Source organism: Megascapheus bottae, chromosome 3, assembly GCF_031878675.1.
Source record: "Megascapheus bottae isolate mThoBot1 chromosome 3, mThoBot2.hap1, whole genome shotgun sequence".
Taxonomy (NCBI): Eukaryota; Metazoa; Chordata; class Mammalia; order Rodentia; family Geomyidae; genus Megascapheus; species Megascapheus bottae.
The window spans coordinates 67,618,773-67,642,083 of NC_143511.1; the positions used below are offsets into that span (position 1 = coordinate 67,618,773).

Genomic DNA, 23,311 nt, shown 5'->3' on the forward strand with positions numbered 1-23,311 from the left:
GTCTTTAACGATTGATTGAAGACAATGTGAAAAATAAGACTTTCTTTTTCCCTTGGGACAGAATCTCACCATGTAGCACACTTTGCCCTCAAATTTTTGATCCTGCTGCCTCAGTTTCCTCTGTACTGGGATTATAGGATTGTATACCATGCCCAGCCAAAAATACAGAGTTCTTCTTCCTTCATTTTTCTGACAGCTGAGGATATTTATTGAAGATGTGCTCCACAAACTTTGGTAGAATAGAAATGGTTCCTTTCAGGGGAATATTCTAATTTTAACTACTTTTAACTACCAAGCACTAATTGATACTGGTTGCCTTCTTGGTTTATGGAACAATACAAAGACTAGATGGACACTTTAAAATCAGTTTATCTGTCACAGGAGGTGTTGTTTTTTTTTTTAAGTATTACATACATGTTGAGTGGAGGCTTTTGAAATAGAAAGCGATTATTTGACTTTGATATAAAAGATGATATTCTTAGGTAAATCATTTGTTAAAAACGTTAAGTATTCTTCCATCTAGAGAGAACTAGCATTATTTCTCGGAGCCTTGATGGGATTGTCACAGTGAATGGATGGGAAAAAGTTATGTGAGCATACTACAATCCATCCCCACAAATCTAGTAGCTCTCATGTGTGCTACTAATTTTTTTTTGTTTTGGTCCCTTGTGGGCCTTGAACCCTGGGCCTAGATGCTGTCCCTGAGCTCTTCAGCTCGAGGCTATTGCTCTACCACTTGAGCCACAGCATTACTTTTCGTTTTCTGATGGCTGATTGAAGATATGAGTCTCACAGACTTTACTGCCCAGGCTGACTTTGAACCAAGACTCTTATATCTCAGCCTCCTGAGTAGGTAGGATTATAGGCATGAGACACCAGTGCCTGGCTATGCTAAATAATGATTTACTGTTGTATTTGTAGGCCATCTGTCTACTAGGGTTGAGTCATAAAAACATGTAGATAGGTAGGTTTTTTTTTTCCCTACTGACTGAAATCTGGAAAGACCCCAGAATTAATTAATATGGTCCATATTTTGCAGGAATTTGTGGAGAACAGTAGGAAAGCCCTGAAAGAAGCTGGTAAGGGAGGCGTCGCTGATGCCAGAGAGCTAAAGCCGATGGTAGGTGGAAATGAGGAGGCAGCCGCCCTCCAAGAATTTCACTTTCACTTCTTCTCTGTCTCTGTCTTCACCTACTACACTTCTTCTGGAGAAGCATTTGTTATCTGTATCACTCAGGACGTGCTGCTTTTTCTGTTTGTGTGCTTACCTATCACTCGGATGGCAGAATGCTTGTCACAGCTGAGACCATCTTCTGTCAAAGTAAGCTGAAAGGAACAGCATCTTCACCCAAGCTTGGGGCCTAGGGATGCTATCTGTGTAGCTCAGGTGAACCTGCTGTTTCTCTGATTGTCTTTCTGGCAGTGTTTAGTTTCCATTTGACTGACGTAATCGTTGAGTATACACTTGAAATTGACAGTTGGATTTTTGTCATTTGGGAAGGTGATCATAGCAATTCCTTTCAACTCGCTCAAATTCACATTCTTCCTTTTTGAAGACATTGTTCTGTTTATATCACCACCTTTACTCTTTTGCTGGCAGCTTTTGGTGCCTAGATTCTGCTTTGTTTGTTTCTTAAAACTATTTTTCTGTAGCAAAGAAGTTGTGATCAACATTTACATTCCCTAAGACAGCCCAATTGTGTTTCCCTGCTTACTGGTGAAAGAGAGAAATTCCCGCCTCCAAAACAAAAAACAAAACAAAACAAAAAAACCCCACCAATTTAGATCAGTGTAAGAGAATCCTGATTTATTTCTCCCATAGATATTCTACTGTGGTAGAACACCAGATGTCTCAAGTATGGATGGGCCCCACTGGAATGATAGTGGTGAGGCTCATGGAGAAATAAGGTTTTTCTTTCTTCCGTTTGCCTGGTTGACCTCATTGTTTGGCAAATAAAGATTATAAAGAAGACACATTTAAAAACCTTAAACTATAAACTTGTCTTTTCCTACTATGTATTTCCAGTGATTCCAACTTCCATTAAATCACTTTTCCATTGACCAGTACTTGGAGAAAGGTGGTTATATTTGAGCCATGTACTTGGCACATATTTCCATATTATTCTTGGAATGGCAGATAAGTTGTGGTAGACCAGAATGCAAATATGTCTTCCTATCTTCACAGTTGAATTTGTAGTCAGTAATCCTAAGAGAATTGCCTAGCTTTATCTGGCATTCTGCCAGAGCCAAATTTGGAGAATACTTTTTTTCTGAGTCATTTTTTATATTCAGTGTCCATAGCCACAAGCAATACATTCAAGTCTTCCTTCCATTTTGGCTTTTGTTTTATGTTGTTCATCAGTTCACTGCTTTCCTGTGAATGGCAAAAAAAAAAAAAAAAAAAATCCTCTGTTGTGTCCTCAAATGCAGCATTTAATCCATGAGAATGTTCTAGGTGGTTAAAAACCCCCAACAGGGAAGTATGAAATGTTGCTCATAGTGCTGGAGGTGTAACTCAAGAGTACTCTGGCAAGGTGTAAGGCCCTGTGTTCAAGCCCTCGTACCATCACAAAAAGAAAAAAAGAACTGTTGCACATAAAACAGCTTTTGTTTTTTTAAATATGTTATGCCTTGTCTTTTCTATCTTTCATATGTACAGGGTTACAGTTGATTTCTATTAACCAGTATGCTTTTTATAAAGAATTATCTAAGAGCTGGACACCAGTGGCTCATGCCTGTTATCCTAACTGATCAGGAGGCTGAGATCTTGACGATCATGGTTTGCCAGCAGTTTGCCAGATTAGGCAGGAAAAATTATGAGAGTCTTATCTCTAATTAACTACTTAAAAAAAAAAGTTGGTCTTCCATTAACCACTGAAAAAGAGCAACAAAACAAAAGAAAAACAAAGCTGGAAGTAAAGTCATGGCTGGAGTAGTAGAACACTAACTTGAGTGTAAAAGCTAAGGAACAGTACCCAAGCCCAGAGTTCAAGTCCCAGTATATACACTTGCCCAAAATTCCTCCTCAAATTTTGGGGATTAATAGAATTTAAAATTGCTTATTTGTGTTTGCTCATGATATCCTCTTCAGTGAAAGTTCTATAAAGAACATCATGCCTAGTTTTCAATATGTCAAAAAACACTGCTGCTGTCTGTTTTCCACTTCAATGGGATATCATAATTTGAGCTTTATTTTTAGCCTATAAAATAATATTCAAAAAAATGAGGTTTGAAATTTTCTTTTTGACAAGCAATCACATTGAACAAATTATCTTGGACTTCTAAGAGACTCACATATTAAGAAAATTTTGAAAGACCTCACAGATTTTTCTACAATTCTTTGAAAGTGATTTTAGAAAATTTTACCAAATGTGATTTTATTTGCTCACTGTCCTCCTGGGAAGGTCTTTTAGAGGAAAAGATCTGGACAAGAGGAAGACTTGGGTCCTATGGAATCATGGGCTGGAGAATTATGTTTTACATGACTTAGATATAATATTGAAGGAATATGACTTTCAAAATTCATAGGAATTCCAGCCCCATAAATGCAGATTCCTTAAGAGGGTAAGAGTTGCAATTCATTTTGACATGTGTTATTGTTTGTTGACCATATGTATATTTGTAACATCGTTCACGATCTCCTTTTAATGGTAATTGTCTAAGATTATACTCTGTATGACTTTGTTTTCTAGGCTTCGGGAGCAAGTTCTGCTTGAACCTAGTCGACGGTTATGGAACCCATTGACATTCCAAAACATTATATACACATAACTATGTATTTGTGTGTGTGGGTATGTGTATATATGTATATGTATGTGTGTATATATATGTACATGTATATATACACACACACACATAATCAGCCAAAATCAGAGAAAAGGAACAGGGATTTAATACCTTTTTTATGCTTATTTTTGTCAAACATGTACTCCTTTCATACGGGTGGCTTTTACAAGGCAACTTCCGTCATTTAATGTTTTCAATTGTAATTGTCTTAATGGAAATGTTAGATTCATATCTGATTAACGTTTTTAATAACTTAGAGGAGATTTTAACTTTAGTTACTTAGATTAGGTAAAGTTATTATACCAAATTTTTGTCCAAAATTGTTTTCAGGGGTGATTTCCCTGATGTGTGTATAACATCGAGATCTGATTTTACAGATGCATAAGTCCTAGTGCAAGACTAGGCGTGTGCTTTCAAGCTAAGCAAAGGAATTACTTCCATCAGTTTCCCCCAATCAAAGAAGCCATGTCATTTTACTTTTAGAAACATACAGTGGGCCCATTATGAGAATTTTCATACTAGCTCATAATTTCCATAAAAGTTCATTTGTCAGTCAACATTAAAAAGTAACCAACTCCTCAGGTATTTGTAGTTTACCCTAATGCTTCTATAAAAGAAAGTAGAAAAAAAAGAGAAAAGGGTAGATAATCTTTCTTATGCAAACTTTTTTCTGATAATTTGTCTTTTTCTTTCCTTTTCACTTTTAGTAAGTAGCATCCTTCACACATTTGTGTGCCAAGTTTGACAGGAAGCTGGGGTACCCAGCAAGTTCAGCTTTGTTTCTGTGTATTGATTTGCAGATTAGTAATGCTAGGAGGAATATAAAAGGGAAGAAAGCAGAGCATAAAGCATGGTGCTTGGGCTCTTTGCTTCAAAAGAATGGCAGTAGCTTAGGGTTAAACTCGCCATTTTATCCAAATGCTTGCTATAAAATCTGAAAACATACTGGCAGGTGCTCCTCTTCTTGGCAATTCATTGAGTATCCAGAGTTCCACAATGTTTAACTGAAGAAGAATTGGTTAGTGTTTTGATCCTCAAGTATGAATGTTGTGTATGTTTGGGAGTGGGTTGGGGGTTTTTGGTTTTTATTATATGATTATTATTATTCCGCTTACCAGATATGAATGGCTAATATTCCATTGTTCTGCTTATTGTAATGGTGAATGCTTTAAGAAAAAAAAGTGTAATTTGCTAAGAATAATTCATGATCTGTTTATGCGATAACTCCTTTTTGTTACAATTTTTTTAAAAAAGGCTATTTTTGTTAATGTAAAGTAAATATTTCAGAGCAAATTTTTTAAACTTATTGCACTAAATACAGGCTCTGTACAAAAAAAAAGCCTCAGCATTTTGTCATTCCATGGAAGGAGAATCTTTTGAAAGAAAGCATTGCCTCTCATCAGAATTAGACAATGAGTTAGACTGGAATTATGGACACACATTCAAATTCATGTCACTAGGGCTTCATAAGTAGCTGTTTGCTAGTGTGCTTCCTTTTGAAGGGTTGGACCTTTAAACTGCTGCAAAAGGTAAACTGTATTCTTTTCTAAGTATTGGTGTTCTTTATGCTAGCTAGGCTAAAAAAAAATGCTAAATGCCTTGGTTTCTTTTCAAAGCTCATATAATATTTCTGATTTTTTCAGAATATTTGCAATAAGAATCTGGATTTTTACAAATTAACAACAGAAAAAAAAACCACACACACAATTTTTAAGAGTTCATGTCTTAGCAAGATCTGGGAAAACAACATTGTTGGTTTCAAAATTGCCTCTGCGGTTATGAAATAATAATTCTCCAGAAGTTAGCATCTAATACCTAGTATACTGTCAAATAGATGCCACTGTACTGTGGTATTCATTGAAATGGAATACGTCTAATTGTGTAACTAACCACTGGGACAGAAAATCCAGGATACACCATGTGTTTTGTAGTCATACTGATTTTTGGGGTGTTTAAAATCACTGGGAACTAAAATTAGAATTAGGGGGGAAGAAAGTATAGAAGATGAGTTCCAAATGAGAAGACATTCCAGGAGCTAGCTGTTTTAGGAGGTGCTCCTCCACACTGACCTGATGGAAGTCTTGACCTTGGACATTAGGTTCTGCTTACTTGGACATCCCCACACCACGGGCCCTCGCTGCTCCCTGTTCATGTGCTCGCAATCTCAGCTGTCGGGAAGCCACCAGGAATGCTTTCTAATCATCATTTGCAACTAGAACTGTAATCAGAAAGAAATTTTGTATTTTTGTATAACTTGATTGTGTGCCATTTTATATAACAGGTCCTGTTTTACAAATAAATTTTGTTTTACTAACATTGTGTTTAGAAATTATGATCTACGTATAACCATGTCATTTGAGTTTCAATTAATTTCCAAGCTACTTTTTCCATAAGTAAATATGTCTGCCGTATAGATATGTGAAGGTATATGCACATATATCTCACAGCCACCTCACAGAGAGAGATTTGATATATAGAATATCACTCTCACATGAGCTTTGTTGTTTAACTTGATTTAAAAGAAAAAAACCTCATAGTGGCTTTTTAGCAACATGTACATGTTTTCAGTTTTTGTTCTAATCTTCATGCTGCCTCTCTCATTCATTGCAAGTCATTGTTCAACTGGCTACAGGCTGCCTTACTGCTTTTCCCTTGCTGCTTCCGTCTTCTACCCAACTGAGAATAGATGAACAAAAATTAGCTGTGATGTGTGGGCACCTGAATAGTTTCATAAGTCTGAATAATTTTATATACCGTGCTTTTCATCAGTTTTCTGTAATGGTCCTTCAAAACTGCATTTCAGAGTTCTGTCTTATAGTTATAGCAAGGGTCCCCTTTTGTAAATGGTGTTTGTGCCCTGAGTATATGGCTATGATTTCTGTCATTAGATAATCAGTGCTCTGGTGCGTGAATTAAGACTCTTAAGATCCTGCCTCAAGAATAAACTGTGCTTTAACATAATATGGAAGGTACAAGGTTACATTTCCATGTAAATCCACAAGACACATCTTCAGTGTGAGGCGTAATGGTGCAATAATAATAAAACATTAGCAATTTAGCAAGAGCACTGCAATTATGTAAACTATACATGAATGAGCAAAGCCCAATGCAGGTTGTTCTTTAAACCATTTAATGCAATGATTAATGTTTAGGATTAAAGTTTATATTTTTGTCTAACATGTAAGTCCTAAGTCACTCAACTTATCTGCATTGGTCTCCCAACATTTTCCATAACAATTAAGGAGAAGTCTAGTAAAAAACAAACAAACAAAATCCCAATTAACCCTTATGCCCCCACACATGCTCTTTTCATTGAAGGTTAGCTGCTAATGATAACCTCTTTGCAAACCCACTGACCCTGGTTTTTACCAAGAGCTCCCTTGCTTTCCAGTGCAGTTCCAGGATTTCATCCCAGTAGTGGCTGATGAGGAGCTGACTTCTTCGTTCTGGTCTTGAGCTGCTTTCAACACAAAACATAATACTTTCCATTTTTCCAGCTCAAAGCATCTACAAAAATTGCATGAATCAAACATCTGCAAGGCCACACAGTGCCCAGAAGCTTCAAACATTTCCACCATGTGTAATCACTTGCTAGTACAGGCTGCAAGAAGTACTCTCCCCACCTCCACCCCACACAGTTGCAAAGGAACATTTTTCCACCAGTTCTAGTCGTGGGATCAGCTCCAAAAGCAGAGTGGTTGGTTATAGTGACTGAGATAGTGACTGTTGGTTATAGTGACTGTTCAAGTCTAGAGTTGTTTGAATGGAACTTTTCAGTAGCCTGAGAGCTTTCCTTCAAAAATGTCTAAATGTATACTTTCATTTAGTAAATTCTCTGGTGCTCTTCCATGGCTGCTTTGGAAAAAATAAATTCTGAGAGGCTTATCAGTGCATCTGACACAGTTAATTTATGTATTCTTTTCATATATTCCATCTGACAGAAGTGTTTGCCTAGCGTTGTTAAGATATGGTCTGTGAATATATATTGGAGAATTGTAGGATCATAAGCACTTGCATAAAGCAGAGATTTGAATATTGTGTATTCGTAGGACAGAATGCCTTTTGCTTTAAATGCATATTTGTGTAGCTCTATGTACTAAGGAATGTGCATTAGCGCTTTCGAAAAGTAGGCACTGCGCATAGATAGTGTCTGCTTTTTCAATGAACACATCTTGGTTTAGTGGTACATAACTAAAATTGTGGGAATGCAGCACTCTTGAGTATATCAAGTAAAAAAATTAAAGAAGATCTAATCTAAAGCTAGCAAAATTAAAACATAAAACTAAATGTTGTATATACATATAAATCTAGGCTAGCACATATTTTCCAATCAAATTTCATAAATTTGAGTCCAATTCTTATATCCATATTTTAAAAGGACTGTTATAACTAGGTTTTAAGAATATCTTTTGTACTGAAAACCTCAGTGCGGTTTTTAAATTTGTGAATTTCTATGGAAAAACTTGCTTTTCTATAGAAATATAGTAGGATTCTTTCTTGCTCCCCATCTTGATTTTTTTATGTGTATAAAAAATAATGATTCAGTTTTACTTCTGCACGAACTATTACTACTTTTATAAAGTACTTAAACAAAATTTAAGTTTCCTAAGGTAATTCATTAAAAACCTGTTTAAGAGATAAGAAATTGTTAAGAGACCCAAAATTTAGTCTCTTTGTCAATTTTGATATTCAGTATTACATCCTGAATGATTTCCTCTACACCGGGAAGCTTGGAAAAATAAAGCTTTTATTAGTGGTCTCGTTATTATGATCTAGTTGCTCTAACTTGCAAATATTCCAAATATTTTCACTTTCGTTTGCTGTTAATTTAATATGTGATATTCAAAAGTAGATTCACTTGAAGGGCTGTAGGTTTCTTTGAACGTATGAAAGCTTTGGACTGTCTTGCTCCTACATGTAAACAGAATCTCTGAACATTTGAAATGCTCCTAGGAATAATTGTGCCTCCACTAAAGATCTTGTTAAGATGATACTTAGTATCTGTGACCTGGGATCATTTTTGTCACTTAAGAATTTGTATAGCTCAGGACTAGGTTTGGAAATAGAGACTAAATGCACAGCAAGAAGGTCTACTTTGAATCTTTGTAAGAATAAGATTTCCACTGAGGTGAGGATGTATGTGTCTTGAAGGAGTTTTTAGCATAGTAAAAAATTATTTTCAGTGGACCCTCCCAAAAAAATCCAAGAAGAAATACAGAATCCCTAATTATCATCTACCATGGCACTTTTATAGGTTTGAGGATATAGCTTACATGGTAGAGTACTTGCTAAGTAATCCTTAATACTGAAAGATAATTAAGATGATAATTTGATTGTAGTGCAAATATAAGTTATCAACTATCACTCTTCTCACATCTGCCAATATAAGCAAAAATAGTTAAATACAATTTAGCAAACTGAAGTGAAATACATATATGACAAAAGAAATAATGGAAAATTGGAATAGACGCTGGGATTTGAAATCCCAAGTGTCTCTTTCTCCCCTTCATAAAGTGTTTGGTATGTTGAGTCTTTCCATTCACCCAACAGAGCAGCCTCGGATGCCTCTGCCTTTGAAACCATGCCTTTCCCCATGCTCACCCCATCTTCCTGCTTTGGGGAAGCACTTTGGTTTCTTCACATCTACAGCTTGTGAGAAGGTTGGGGTGCTGGCATCTGCACGTCAGCTCTCCCCAAACGCTCTTTGTGTCCTTGAAAACAACAAAAATAAATCCTTAAGAGAGTTTTGAAGTTCTTTAAAAATTGAATTCCAGTGGATCCTGATTTCATATAGTCAGATCTCAAACCACTACAGGCACTTCTAGGCTGAAGAAAGCAGTTGCGGTCTTATGACTGGCTTGATTGAAAAAAAAAAAAAAATCAAGGGGAAAAAAGAACTTCCCTACCAAAGCCATGCCCCTAAAGCTCTGCCTTTCACAGTAGTAAATGAAACCACTAGTAGAAATGTCCATACCAGGTGGAAAAGAGCAAACATCCAGTCTAATTTGATAGATACTCATGTCATAAAAATTGACTTAAAGGCAGTAGATAATATTCTGACTTCTGCGTACAAATCTTACCTATGCATCCTGCCAGCTAGGAATATATAATTTGAGTTAGTTACTGTGTGAGAAATACATGATACATTATTCTGTGTTGGGGGGGCAGTAAACATTGAGAAGATATTAAGAGTAAATGGTCAGATGGAGTGGTCCCATAGACCATTCTGCCTACCTCCCACTAAACAGTGTGGAGACCCTCTTTTTTAATTTTAATTTAAATTTTTTGTCATATGTGGGGCTTGAACTCAGGGCCTGGGAACTGTCCCTGAAACTCTTTGTACTCAAGGCTAGTACTCTACCACTTGAGCCATAGCACCACTTCTGGTTTTTGAGTGACTGATTGGAGATAAGTGTCTAATGGGACTTTTCTGCCTAGGCTAGCTTCGAACCCCAATCCTCATATTTCAGCCTCCTGAGTAGCTAGGATTATAGGTGTGAGCCACCAGCACCTGGCTCACCTCTTTTACAATGTGACAGTCAGGTCAGAATTCTCCTCTAACACTCTTGTGTTAGGAATATGACAATAACAGCAGCTTTGTAAGTTGTTGTATAGAGATGGACAGCTAGATATATTCTCCCCATTTTGGGTGTCCCACTTAGTCTCACTCAGAAGTCTTTTTGTTATTGTTTTTATACTCTTGTTGATTTGATTTTCGAGGATCAGATGGGGGAAAGTACTTTTTTTTTGCTATGTAATTTTCTTGATGCTGCTAGATTTGTTCATGTTTGCTGATTTCTTTCCTCCCTTGTGATAGTACTAGGAATTCCAAATGAAAAGCTCCCATTTTGGGCTGCGAGTGTGGCCTCGTGGTAGAGTGCTTGCCTAGCATGCACGAAGCCCTTGGTTCAATTCCTTGGTACCACATACACAGAAAAAAGTGGTGCTGGGCCTCAAGCCGTAGAGCGCTAGCCTTGAGAAAGCCCAAGGACAGTGCTCAGGCCCTGAGTTCAAGCCCCAAGACTGCAGGACTGGCAAAAAAAAAAAAACAACTTCCATTTCATTGTCTCCAAATATTCATGACACTAACCACTCCTGTTAAATGTTGTATCTAATGTAGTTAAGATCAGGTTGACTGATTTGATTTATAGGGGGGGAAATACAAATAGCAAAAACAAAAAGGGAGAAAAGTATGCAGGGCATTTACCAACATGATAGAGGCTCTGGATTAGTAACCAAAGACATGCCTGTCTTCTGAAAACCAAAGGTCCAACCGTATGTACTGTCTGGCACACTTTCTGATCATGAGTTGACCGTAAGACTCCTAGAATAAGGCAATCAACCCTTTTAAAGACCAGTCAATACAGTAAGGACCTGTTACTGATGTCTCATATATAGTCTTCCCATCTAGTCTGCCTTGCTTGTCATGCTGGGCAATAAACATATCAAATGGCACACCAATGAGTGTATATATAATTTTTTAATACCCTGATATCCAACAGGAGCAGTATGTTGTGGTGCCACATATTTCTGATGCCTTTTTGTCTTTCTGTGTTGTTGGGGTTCTTTTTTGTTTTGTTTTGTTTTGTTGCCATTTACATTCTCTTATGTCAAAAATCTTTGTGTCACATCTTGTCTTTGGAGGATCATAGTTCAGCTCTCCATGAATTCCATTCTTTGGGGAGATTTACCTAAGGATTATTTGGGATTCTTTCTCCTTACAGTGTCATTACACTGTATGCACGTGGGGGAACATAGATGAAGGTGCTTGAACATACCCCACAGACACAATTGTAGTCCTGGTAATTGTGACTGTCATTGTTGACACAGTCCATACTTTACAGTTGGAACATTCTGCTCTCAGAGGACTTAAGAAATATGTATATTAAGCAATTAACTTTCTGGAGTTATCAAATCTTGCTGGGAAATTAACTTCCAAGATCTCTGAATTGGATGGCAAATTCCATCTGGCTTCAGAGTACAATGAGCTTATATAAAATGAAGCTTTGAAATGTTGTTTTCTTGTGCAGAAATATGAACTAAAAACAACAAAAAAGTGCTGATCTTATGCTAAGTTTTCTCTGTGTACTGACTCAGTTGCCAGAATTATAATGAAAACTGTATTTTAGTCTAACAAATGTATACAATTTTTTATGTAATAAATAAAATTTTATAGGAAAGAATGCCATTGTCTACTGTGTCATCACACTTTGCCTATGCCCTCAATAGTGATTGAGGAATGCAATTGTGCTTTCTAATTAGGTGGTGTGCTGCAAGGATGCCTGAGAATTTCTGAGTTATGTGTGACAGTAGGGCTTGAACTCTCAGGGTCTTGTACTTTACTTGGTTTTTCACTTAAGACTAGTGGTCTACCTCTTGTGCCAAACCCCCACTTCTGGCATTTTTGATTAATTGAAGACTCATGGACTTTCCTTCCCAGGCTGGCTTTCAACTTACGATCTTCAGATCTCAGCTTCCTGAGTAGGAATATAAGCATGAGCAACAAGAAGCAAGAGTAAAAGTTTACCCACCATCCAGCCAAGCTTCATAGTTGTAGTCTCAGTAGTCCTGTGAATGCTACAGTCACAATTGAAGTCAGTGGTCAGGCAGAGTAGGAGCCTTTGTTGGGTAGGATTCACCATGGAACTCATTGATTGTGCCTGGTGCCAGGCACACATGAACTGAAGCCTCCTTCTGTACTGAGTTAGTGAGCATGCATACTTGGGAGTATGCCATCATTTAGGCAGTAGCTGTGTCCTCTCACAGTTTGGGGGGGAGAAGGGGATCAAGATTTGTGTAAAACTAATCTTTTCTTTGGTGGTGCTACAGATTGAACTGTTGAGTTTTACTATTTTAGTTATGGCAAGTAGTAGTAAAAATGGAAAAAGATGTGGCTTTAACTTGATATGATGCTTCATTTATTGTCCAGATTCTGAGAAACATAACTTTAAAATATCCTCCTAGGCTAAATTTAGGATTGCAGGAAAAAATATATATAAAGCTTGCTATTAGACTATTTCATGGCCTTACCAAAATTATAGTAGATATTTTAAGAATCTAAATTCTTATTAGCTCCTGGGCCAGGTACCCTAAAAATCTAAATTCTTACAAACGCATAGGCCAGGTCTGTGAATAGAGAGGTGACAGTGCAGAGCAATTTCCTTTAAGACAGAACAGAGGTTTTCAATGAACTTCCTGTTGGATCCTGTGCTCTTCATTAGGAGACAGGATGAAAGATATTGTCTACCCCCCCATCTTCCAGGAAAGATTCTTGTAGATTACAACAAAATAACATTACCCCGGAGATGCAAGAAAAGATTAAGTAAATAAAAATACAAAAGTAAAAAAAAAATGAGATTAGAAAATGGCCAAGCATATGGCAGTCCTGGCAGAGAAGAAAACAAAATTGAGTTTTACAAGGAAGGTATTAATGATACAAATAATAATGACTTGGAATAACTTTCCATGAAAAAGCAGGAGGTAAAGCATTATTTGTAGCAGGACTTCATGTAAAATAAGTATTATATGTGTCTTAAAATGATGCTGTCTATCAGTTTTGTGGCTATTAGTAGTTGATGGGTTAGTTGAAGATTTTGACTGGGATTGAATATCATTATAAAATAAATTTCAGTATAAAATGTAAATGTTCATTGAAATAGTTTTTTAATGATTCCTTGGCCCCCATCTTCTTTGCATGAATAACACCAGTATTACCACTCAAAGGTACAAAATGTGAATTATTACTTATTGTTAAAAAGAAGATCAAGGGGCCAGGAGTTTGGCCAAGTGGTAGAGTGCTTGCCTAGCTTGTATGAATTCCTGGATTCGATTCCTTGGTCCCACATACATAGATACTGGGATTTCTATAATTTCTTTTTTTTTTTAATTTTTTTTTTTGCCAGTCCTGGGCTTGAGCTCAGGGCCTGAGCACTGTCCTTGGACTTTCTCAAGGCTAGAGCTCTACCACTTGAGCCTCAGCACCACTTCCGGCTTTTTTCTATGTATGTGGTACCGAGGAATCGAACCCGGGTCTTCAAGCATGCTAGGCAAGCACTTTAACCATTAGGCCAAACTCCCGGCCCCGATTTCTATAATTTCTTGCTAATGTTTATATTTCTCAGGCATTGAGAAATATATTGAATCTTTACAAGGCATTCAGTCTTTCAAAATATTAGTTTTCATAGAAACTATTTTCATATTCATTTTTATCAATATACATAATTTTAAAATAATTCACATTACATAATCGTTGAACAATTATAGGAAGCATCACAGCTGTTATATATGTTGGAAAAACATTTGTAACTCTTGGCAGGCACACCTCACTGATGATGAGAGCACAGGCTCATGAAAATAGCCCCTCCCTCAAGAACTTTGCACATTCTTTTTCTACTGAAGGTTAGACACTGCCAGTTAATCTGGCAGGATGATTATATGGAAATTGTTTAAAAAAGCCACCTGTTCACATCAAGATGATTATTAGTGTTATCGCTGTCTTGTGAGATGACACAGACATGTTGGTTAGCTTCTGTGCTTATCAATAGGTTTTGAAATATTCCTCTGGTTTTTAGTATTAAAAAACTGAGTTATATTAAAAGTAAATAGCTAGGTAAGAAAATAAAATGACAGCTACTAAAGCAGGTTTTTTTAGATTTATTTGTTTTTTTCTTTTTTCTTTTTTTAAAGCAGTATTTTAATAGATCAGTGGATTAGTTAAGATAGTTTTTCAAGCCAGTCCTATTATTAAGAATTGAATAAAAGCTAAATGTAGCTATCTCGAATAAAGAAGGAAAGGATTTGTAGTAAATGGTACTTAGGTCAGTTGGCTTTCAGTTTAAAAACAAATGGAAGTCAAATCCAAATTAAGGACTTTTTTAATTAGGTAAGGGAAAGGGGAGGAGGATTTGATAAGTTTAGGATTATTAAATAATAATAATAGTAATAATAATAGCAATAGCCAGATGCTGGTGGCTCGTGCCGGTAATCCTAGCTACTCAGGTGGCTGAGCTCTGAGGATCATGGTTCAAAGCCAGCTCAGGCTCGAAAGTCTGTGAGACTCTTATCCAATTAACCACCAGAAAACTGGAAGTGGTGCTGTGGCTCAAGTGATAGAGCTCTAGCCTTGAGCTGAAATACTCAGGGACAGCACCCAGGCCCAGCGTTCAAGCCCCATGACCAACCCCACCCTCCCCCAAAAATATATATATATATCAATAATGGGATCTGAGGGGAGTTGATGGGGTCCGTATCTCACCAATTCAGATGCTTTCCCAAGCATTTGCTTTCCCTAGCATGGCCCCTTATATATGCTTTGTGCGGCCACTTCATTCATCAAGCAATTTATATTCTGGAAGCTTGGTGCTAACTTCTCTGACTTTAAACTATTCACACCCTTATGAAGAGACACATAGCAGTGAGTTATGACAAGGATAGGGAGTTTAAGGGGCACGGACAACGTTGAGGTCCTCAGGAGAAGCCCTCTTAGATGAGTCTTGAAGGGTGACAAGAACAAGCCAAATGATGAAAGGCCAGGAGAGACTGGAGTCACTGCATGAGCAGTAACCGAAGTATGAGGAAGAACAGTACTTTGGGATGACCCCTGCAAAGAAGGTGCTAATGGGCAATTACAGGTGATCCTGGAGAAAAGATGGAATGTTTGCATGTGTGTTCAGACCTGCCGTGAACTGGAAAGGAAGAGAAGTAACATAGGTGTGTAGAAACTAAAATAGAGATGGGAAGGAAGGGGGAGAAAACTATGAGAGGAAGAGGCTTGAGCCAGGATCTGAAAGGAAGACTACAGAAGAGGATTCCAGTGGAAAATCCAGTGTATTTGTAGAGAAAATAAACCTTGGGGACCTACCCTTGGTATGATACATCACACCTCTCTCTTTAAAATAATAGCTTGGACCTAATGATCAAATTCATCCAGGCTCAGAGTCTCAAATTCACTGAACACTGGAAATGTTTAACCTTTCCAATCAATGCTATCTTTTATAAATTCTCCAAAATAATACCAAGAAGCCAGTGACAGAAAAGATGACGGACCTCAGAATATTTCTCTGCACCAGGGATTATTTTCTTTCTTCCTGGTGAATTAAGTCTACCTAATTTCCAGCTTTGGGCTGTTAGTTCCCAACCTCTCAATGGCTTAGATAGCTATAACCTACCTAATTTGTTTTTCTACCTTGTTACCTTAATCATCTTCATTTCTATACTATTAAGAAATAAGCATCAATCTGTTTTTAGAAAATGTATACTTACATATTTATGTTTTCCCTCAAATAGCATATATAAAACAATGAACAAAAATAGCAAGAAATAAATACATTAGGTTCTAGGACAGTTGCAGTATATGGAGGCATTGAGCTTTAAACTTTCTACCAGCCTGCAAAGAAAGAAAAATGCTAAACTAGGCATAATTGTAATTCAGTATTTTTGTCAATATCGAAAACAAATTTTAAAAGAGATATTCAGTGCTGAAGTCCAGGGGAATTTTGTCCAGGAAACTCAGCACCAAGAGTTCCATGATCAATAAGGTTAGTGCCAACAGGCTTTGAGAATATCAGTTATTATATGAAGCACACTTGCTGCACTCATTTAATTCTTTGCTTGTAATCCAAATCCAGTTGTAAATATCATAGCTGTAAGACTCTTCTCTAATAGTAGCTAACCTATTTTTGTTTTGTAGCCACTGAAGACATTTTTAACTACTGCATATTCATACTTAGGTACTGAAATCATTAAGATATAAAATAGCTGGATGTGCAAGTACATGTCTAGTACTCTGGTGACAGAAGCAAATTATAATGGGTGTGCCAGCTGCTCTTAAAGAGTTAACTCAAGAGTGAGGCACGGGGGGCAGGTAGCCAGGCATCATAGCTCACTCCTGTAATCCTACCTACTTAGGAGGCTGAGATCTGAGGATCAAGATTCAAAACCAGCCTGTGCACAAAAGGACCTGAGACTCTTATCTCCAGTTAACCTCTAGAAAACGGGAAATGGGGCTTGGCTCAAGGGTAGGGCAGTAGCCTTGAGCAGAAGAGCTCAGGGACAGTGCCCAGGCCAAGTTCAAGCCCCATGACCCCCCCCCCCAAAAAAGAGAGAAGTGGAGGAAATACCAGGTGGTGGAAGGGGTAGAGAAGAGGGGCTACAATGGTAAAGATTCCTCTTGAAAAGGGAAGGGCAGAGAAGATTCCCAGAAGAAGCAAAAGTTTGAAGAAATAATAACTGCAAGTAGGCCCTGAGGAATGGTTGGGGTCATGATATTGGAGAAGTCCAAAGAAATCTGTTCTCAAGGGTCTTGTAGACTATCCTAAGACACTTTATTTTATGCCATAAAAAGTGGCCACTCCCTGGAGGGAGAGCTACAAGCAAGGGAGTATTTGAAAGTATTTGCCTTGTAGGACAGTAGAAAATTTAGTATAAAGAGCTATGTAGGGATTGTAGGCATTCAGTCTGGAAAACCAGTGAGGAGACTTTGGTTATCAGCCAGGTCAGTGTGTATGGAATCTCTAGCTAGGATGCCAGAAGCAGAATGGAGTGAAGGGGATATACATAAGAGTTTTTAAAGAGGTAGCATTATCAGAACTGGATGATTGATGGGTACAAGGGGCTAAGTTAAAGACAGTCAAGAATAAATCTCCAGGTCCTGGTTTGCATGAAAACACTTCATTGGAAAATAATTTACTTTTCACCCAGAAAGAATCATGTTCAATTAAAAACCCTGTTTACATTCGTAGAGACAAGATGAGATAACAGAGAAAGCACTGAAGGAAGTTTTAGAATAACTGCATTCATCTCCAGTCCTTCTCATTCAATTAGAGGTTTTATTTGTCCTGTTTATGCTTAAATTTCCTTGCCAGTTAGTTGAAAACACCCCACCGATGCTATAGTCTTTCTGTGATACTTAAACGTAGTGATGAGTGTGCTTTGAAACAAGTTGTGTGTGATATAGTCATTTGTCTCTTCATTTTTCTGAACTAGCATAGCATTAGAAAAAAGAGCATGGATATGGGTTTGGATCTGCCTCCATTACTTGTATAAGCTGTGTAATATAGATGACCAGGAAATCTTCCTAGGGCGCAGTATCTTCTTCTGTAAAATGGAAATAAACGTGTCTCGTAGGACTTTTTGTAAAAGTGTAATTGTAAGTTATTCATCCACTCAGTTGTTACCAAACAGGATAGAGAGAGTACCGATTATCTTTAGAAACTGAGAATATAAAATTGACCTCAATATACTAGAACCTGAACTCTAATTTTATATAGAAAAAAAATCTAATGTTAGGTTTTTGTGAGTAAAATGATAGATGAGGGAATTTGAAACTCCCTCTTTCTACTAAAAGAATGATTAAGGTGGCAAAGACTGTCAAATCAATGTTTCTAAACCCTGGAATCTAATTTTAAAAAAGAAAGAAAGAAAACCACACATACACGCACAAAGACTTACAAGCAGAATGCTAAATGCCGAATTTCAATTATAGGATACGGAAGCACTTTAACTTTCCTGCGTCGCCATCCCCACTCAGTGACAGTGCTGGAGATGTGGCATAGCCCAGTGTTCCTCGTGTGGCCACTGCAGTGAATGTGTGTTATGCTCTCTAAAAATCAGGGTGGTTTGTTTTCACCTAAGTGGTAGCTGCCTGCAAGGTACATTCAAAGGTTTGTCTTTGTTTCACATTCCTCAAAACCTTCTTTACAGGCAGATACCCTTCCTGAAACAGCCTGCTGTCAGTAAGAACACAAGAGGCCAGAAGCAAATGGATGGAAAAGCCTAAGGAAGGAAGAGACTAGAAAAGAGCATACACAGGAGGAGGAAAGATTTTGAAAGACTCCTGCATATGCCAAGAAATCTAGAATACTACATATACGAAAACTTTACAAATCCTTGAGTTTTCACCTCTGGTAGATACAGGCAGGAAGGAAAAGCCAAAACAGAATTGGAAACAGCCTTGCTAAGCATTAGGGAGTGTGCCTAAGTAGAATGAATTTGCAAGGACTGGAAAATGGTGTTTGGTTCCAAGCATGTAAGGAAATCATAAATTGCTAGGTGAGATATTAGTGATCATGCTCACCAGTCTTTACACAGACTACAATATTTACCAAAACCTTAAAGAAAAAATGTTCACCAAATTTACTCAACAATCAACTGCAAGCTACACGCACTAACCACACACCCTGGGGAGAGGGAGAAATCTGATTCCAGAGTTGCCAATCGATAACAATATTCAAAATGTGCAACTTTCAACAACCACCAAAAACAAAAACAAAAATCCATGCAGCACAAAAAGAAACAAAGTATAGCCTTTTAATGGGAAAGCCATGTAGGGGCTATCTTTGAAGAAATCCAGCTATTGGACTTATTAAACAGACACTTAAATCAACTGACCAAAAATGATTTTTAAAATGGACAAAGAACCAATAAAAAGAATAATATCTTGCCAACAGAGAATATCATTAGATATAGAAAGAAAAAAAAAACAAATAGAAATTCTAGAGTTGAAAACCAAACTAACTGTAATGAAAAAAATCATGAATAAAATTCACTAGGAGATTTGAACATGCAAAAAAAAAGGTTGAAAGATGACTCCATTGTTTATTTAGTTCGAAAAGGAAAAAAAAGAATGAAGATAATGCACATAGCCTTAAAAGACTTGTTGTGTACCACAAAACAGACCACTACAAACTTTACAGAAGCCCCAAAGAGAAGGGATGGTAGGAAGAAAAAAAAAAGCACGAATACTTGAAGAAGTAATGGGCAAAACAACTCAGCTCTGTGGGCTGGGAGTTTGGCTTAGTGGTAGAGTGCTTGCCTAGCATGCATGAAGACCCGGGTTCAATTCCTTGGGACCACGTACATAGAAAAAAGCCAGAAGTGGTGCTGAGGCTCAAGTGGTAGAGTTCTAGCCTTGAGAAAATCCAAGGACAGTGCTCAGGCCCTGAGTTCAAGCCCAGGACTGGCAAAAAAAAAAAAAAAAAAAAAAAAAACCAACTGAGCTCGGATGCAAAACAAATCACATCAAAAAAATCATAAAAATTGATGCAGGAAATATTAAAGAGCTTCACGCAAAGACGGATGACAATTAAATTGTTAGCAAAGACAAAGCGTGAATATTGCATGTACCCAGAGAGAAATAACACATTGTATACAAGCATTTTTTAACAAAAATCAATCCCTGATCTATTTCGAGAGACCATAAGACAGTGAGATGACATGTTTATAGAATGGAAAGAAAAAATGTCAATCACTTCTTTATCCCACAAAACGCTTTTTCAAAACTAAAGGAGAAACCAAGACTTTGCCGAGTATACAAAATCTGAGGAAGTTGGTTGCTGGTAGAAGTGTCCTTCAAGAAATGCTAAAGCATATATGTCCTTCGGGCAGAAATAAAAGCATAGTAGTCATAGAAAAGAAAAGAACTAGTCACTCTAGTAATACAAAAGAAAGAACCTGGCACAGATACTACATAGATAAATATAAAAACTTCTATGTTGAATCTTTTGTTATCCATTTTTCCTACATGATTTTAAAGGCAAATACATTAAAAAGTATTATAAACCCATCTGAATAGGCTCCCAGGGTATCAAGATGTAATTATATATGTTCTTCCTAAGCCAATGCTCAAAAAGCAGAAGGCCGTGTCATGTGAGCCCCAGGAATCTAACAATGAGTGCAGGAATGAATTCAAGTCCAGCATCTCTCAAGCTACTGATAAAGTTGCACCTTCAGGCTCAGCTAAGACAACTGAAATATCATAGCAGCCAAGGAAATTGAGTTTCTCTGGTGAGAAAGCTCTCATACTTGTTACAGAGCCTCAGCGGAAATCTTATCCAAACATCCAAGCCAGTGCCTAGGTGAACTGAGCAACAGAAAAAAAAATCTCAGTGATAAGCATGTGTTCTTTATTGTTCAAAAGAGAATTATGCCAAAATATCCTTTAGAAAGTGTGTATGACAGGCCGGGAGTTTGGCCTAGTGGTAGAGTCCTTGCCTAGCATGCATGAAGACCCAGGTTCGATTCCTCGGTACCACATACATAGAAAAAAGCCGGAAATGGTGCTGAGGCTCAAGTGGTAAAGCTCTTGCCTTGAGAAAGTCCAAGGACAGTGCTCAGGCCCTGAGCTCAGGCCCAAGACTGGCAAAAAAGAAAGAAAGAAAGTGTGTATGACAAAGAAATGTGTCCTAGGAGCCACAGTGTAGAAGACAATGAATCCTTGATGACTTGGTCTTTGCACGTGACATTGTGGATAGAGAATCTATATGCAACTGAATGGCAGCTGCTTTCCAAAGACTTGTTTGACCAGCAACAGCAAAATTGTGGAAAACAAAGCTAACCCTTTTTTCTGTATCTGCAGAAAGGTCACAGGCAACATTTTTAAATTTCCTGAGTTTCACTTGTAAACAAAAATGGCTAAAGTATAACTGACAACTTAAAAATATGACAACACAAGAAAGAGAATAGCAAGAAAATAGTAAACCAAGTTTTTATTACTATGGAAGTTCCATTAATGTTAATTCAAATTAGACTTATTAATTTGAGATATTACTTGTAACTTCCAGGGTCACATAAAGAACATGCATAAACTGTAGTCAGGAAACAAGAAGAGAAGAGAAATACTACACTTAAAAAAATCAGACACAAAAGGAGGCACTATTGAAAGAATTGAAAGACAAAATAAAAGAAAAAAGATACAGTATTAGAAAACAAACACAAATTCTTATCATTTAGAGTAATTACTTTAAATGTAAATGGATTAAACTCTTTAGTTAAAATGTGAAGGGACTTTAAAAAGAAAACATAGTCAAGTTATATAGCATCTCCAAAAGCCTCAGTTTAGACCTGAAGACACAATAGGTTATAAGTGACAAAATGTGAAAAGATAATTCTGTACAAATTGTAACCAAAAATAGAATAGCTATACAAATGTCAGGCAACACACACACACACACACACAGTTACTAGAAAAGAACATTTACAGGGATAAAGAGAATGAACCAAGCATGACACTGTGATTCACCCCTGTAATGCTAGCTACTCCAGAGGTTAAGGTCTGAGGATTGTTCTTTCAAATAAATTCCCAGAAGACAAGAAAGATTTTTATTTATTTATTTATTTTTTGCCAGTCTTGGGCTTGGGCTCAGGGCCTGAGCACTGTCCTTGGACTTTCTCAAGGCTAGAGCTCTACCACTTGAGCCTCAGCACCACTTCCAGCTTTTTTTTTTTTCTATGTATGTGGTACCAAGGAATCGAACCCGGGTATTTGTGCATGCTAGGCAAGCACTCTACCACTAGGCCAAACTCCCGGCCCAAGAAAGATTTTTAAAGGGATATAACTGGATTTATTTCCCACACTGCCTTTTCTACCTCTATGCCTTCACATTTCTTTCTCCTTTACAGAAGACTTAGATCTCAAACAGAGGGGTGGGGTTCTAAAGTAACAAAACAACAGATGCCCACAGGTGCCAGATTCTGTGCTGTGAGATGCACAGATACTTGCCCTCTGTATGTGTACATATTCATCTTATTTTATTTGCCAGTTCTGGGGCTTCAACTCAGGGCCTAGACACTGTCATTGACCTTTTCAAGGCTAGAGTTCTACCACTTGAACCACAGCACCTCTTCTGGATTTTTTCTGTGAATGTGGCACCCAGGAATTAAACCCAGGGCCTGGTGCTTTCTAGGCAAGCTCACTACCACTAGACCACACTCCAGGCCCAGAATAGGAATTTTAATTCCCACAGTATTACAAAGTAGATCTTTTAGGGCTGGGGGTATGATCCTGAGTTCAAACCTAAATACTTTGAAAGGGGGAATAAAACATTGTACACACAATGTAGGCCTTATAAGGAGGATATTGAGAGTTTAAGAAGGTTGTCATATAGCATATATTAGGTTCAACCCGAGTTCTTACTGGCTGCAAAGCTTTTGAATCTGTATGCCACAATGTTCCACAGCCTGTGACATGCTCACACAGGCCATATTTGATCCCCTGTAGGCCAAATTTCTTATTCTCCTACAGCGTGATCTAGGACTCATATCTGAGCTTGTTTATCCTTAACTCGAAAGGGCAATGCTCCATTCCAAAGCAGGCTGAATAAAATATAGATAGAGCAGTCATTGATAAACCAGTAATTAATTTCAACCCATACTCCAAAAAGGCAGACTCCAGCTATGAGTAACAAAATAATTCCAAAGTAAACATTGCCAAAATAAAGACAGGAGGTTATGTCTCTAACATTGTCCAGAGGCAGTGCATGGGATCTGTGATTTAGTAGCTTGGACTTCTAAAGTATCTGTATCTCTTAAGAACTGTATGAGCTTGGATTCTAGACCCTCTTGGCCTCTGTTTTTCTACATATATATATATATACATATATATATATATATGAAATGTAGTAAAATAGACTTCTGTTTTAAGAATTAACTACATCATTATATAAAATCCCTGAGACAGGGCCTAGCATGCATGAAGACCCAGGTTCAATTCCTCGGTACCACATACATAGACAAAAGCCAGAGTGGTGCT

General features: G+C 37.4%; 1 protein-coding gene across 4 annotated transcripts in view; it reads left to right on the plus strand.

Moving 5' to 3' along the window:
• Slc44a1 (solute carrier family 44 member 1) overlaps nt 1–23,311 on the plus strand; it is a 170,337-nt gene that overhangs the window by 127,799 nt on the left and 19,227 nt on the right. For 2 of the 4 annotated variants that reach the window (XM_090330366.1, XM_090330369.1), the window contains exon 15: nt 1,040–1,120. In XM_090330366.1, coding sequence (XP_090186492.1) covers nt 1,040–1,120 — 81 coding nt within the window. Of the gene's footprint in view, nt 1–1,039; nt 1,346–3,692; nt 10,839–23,311 lie in introns of those variants that run through there. The other 2 variants (XM_090330368.1, XM_090330367.1) reach the window with 2 other exon arrangements.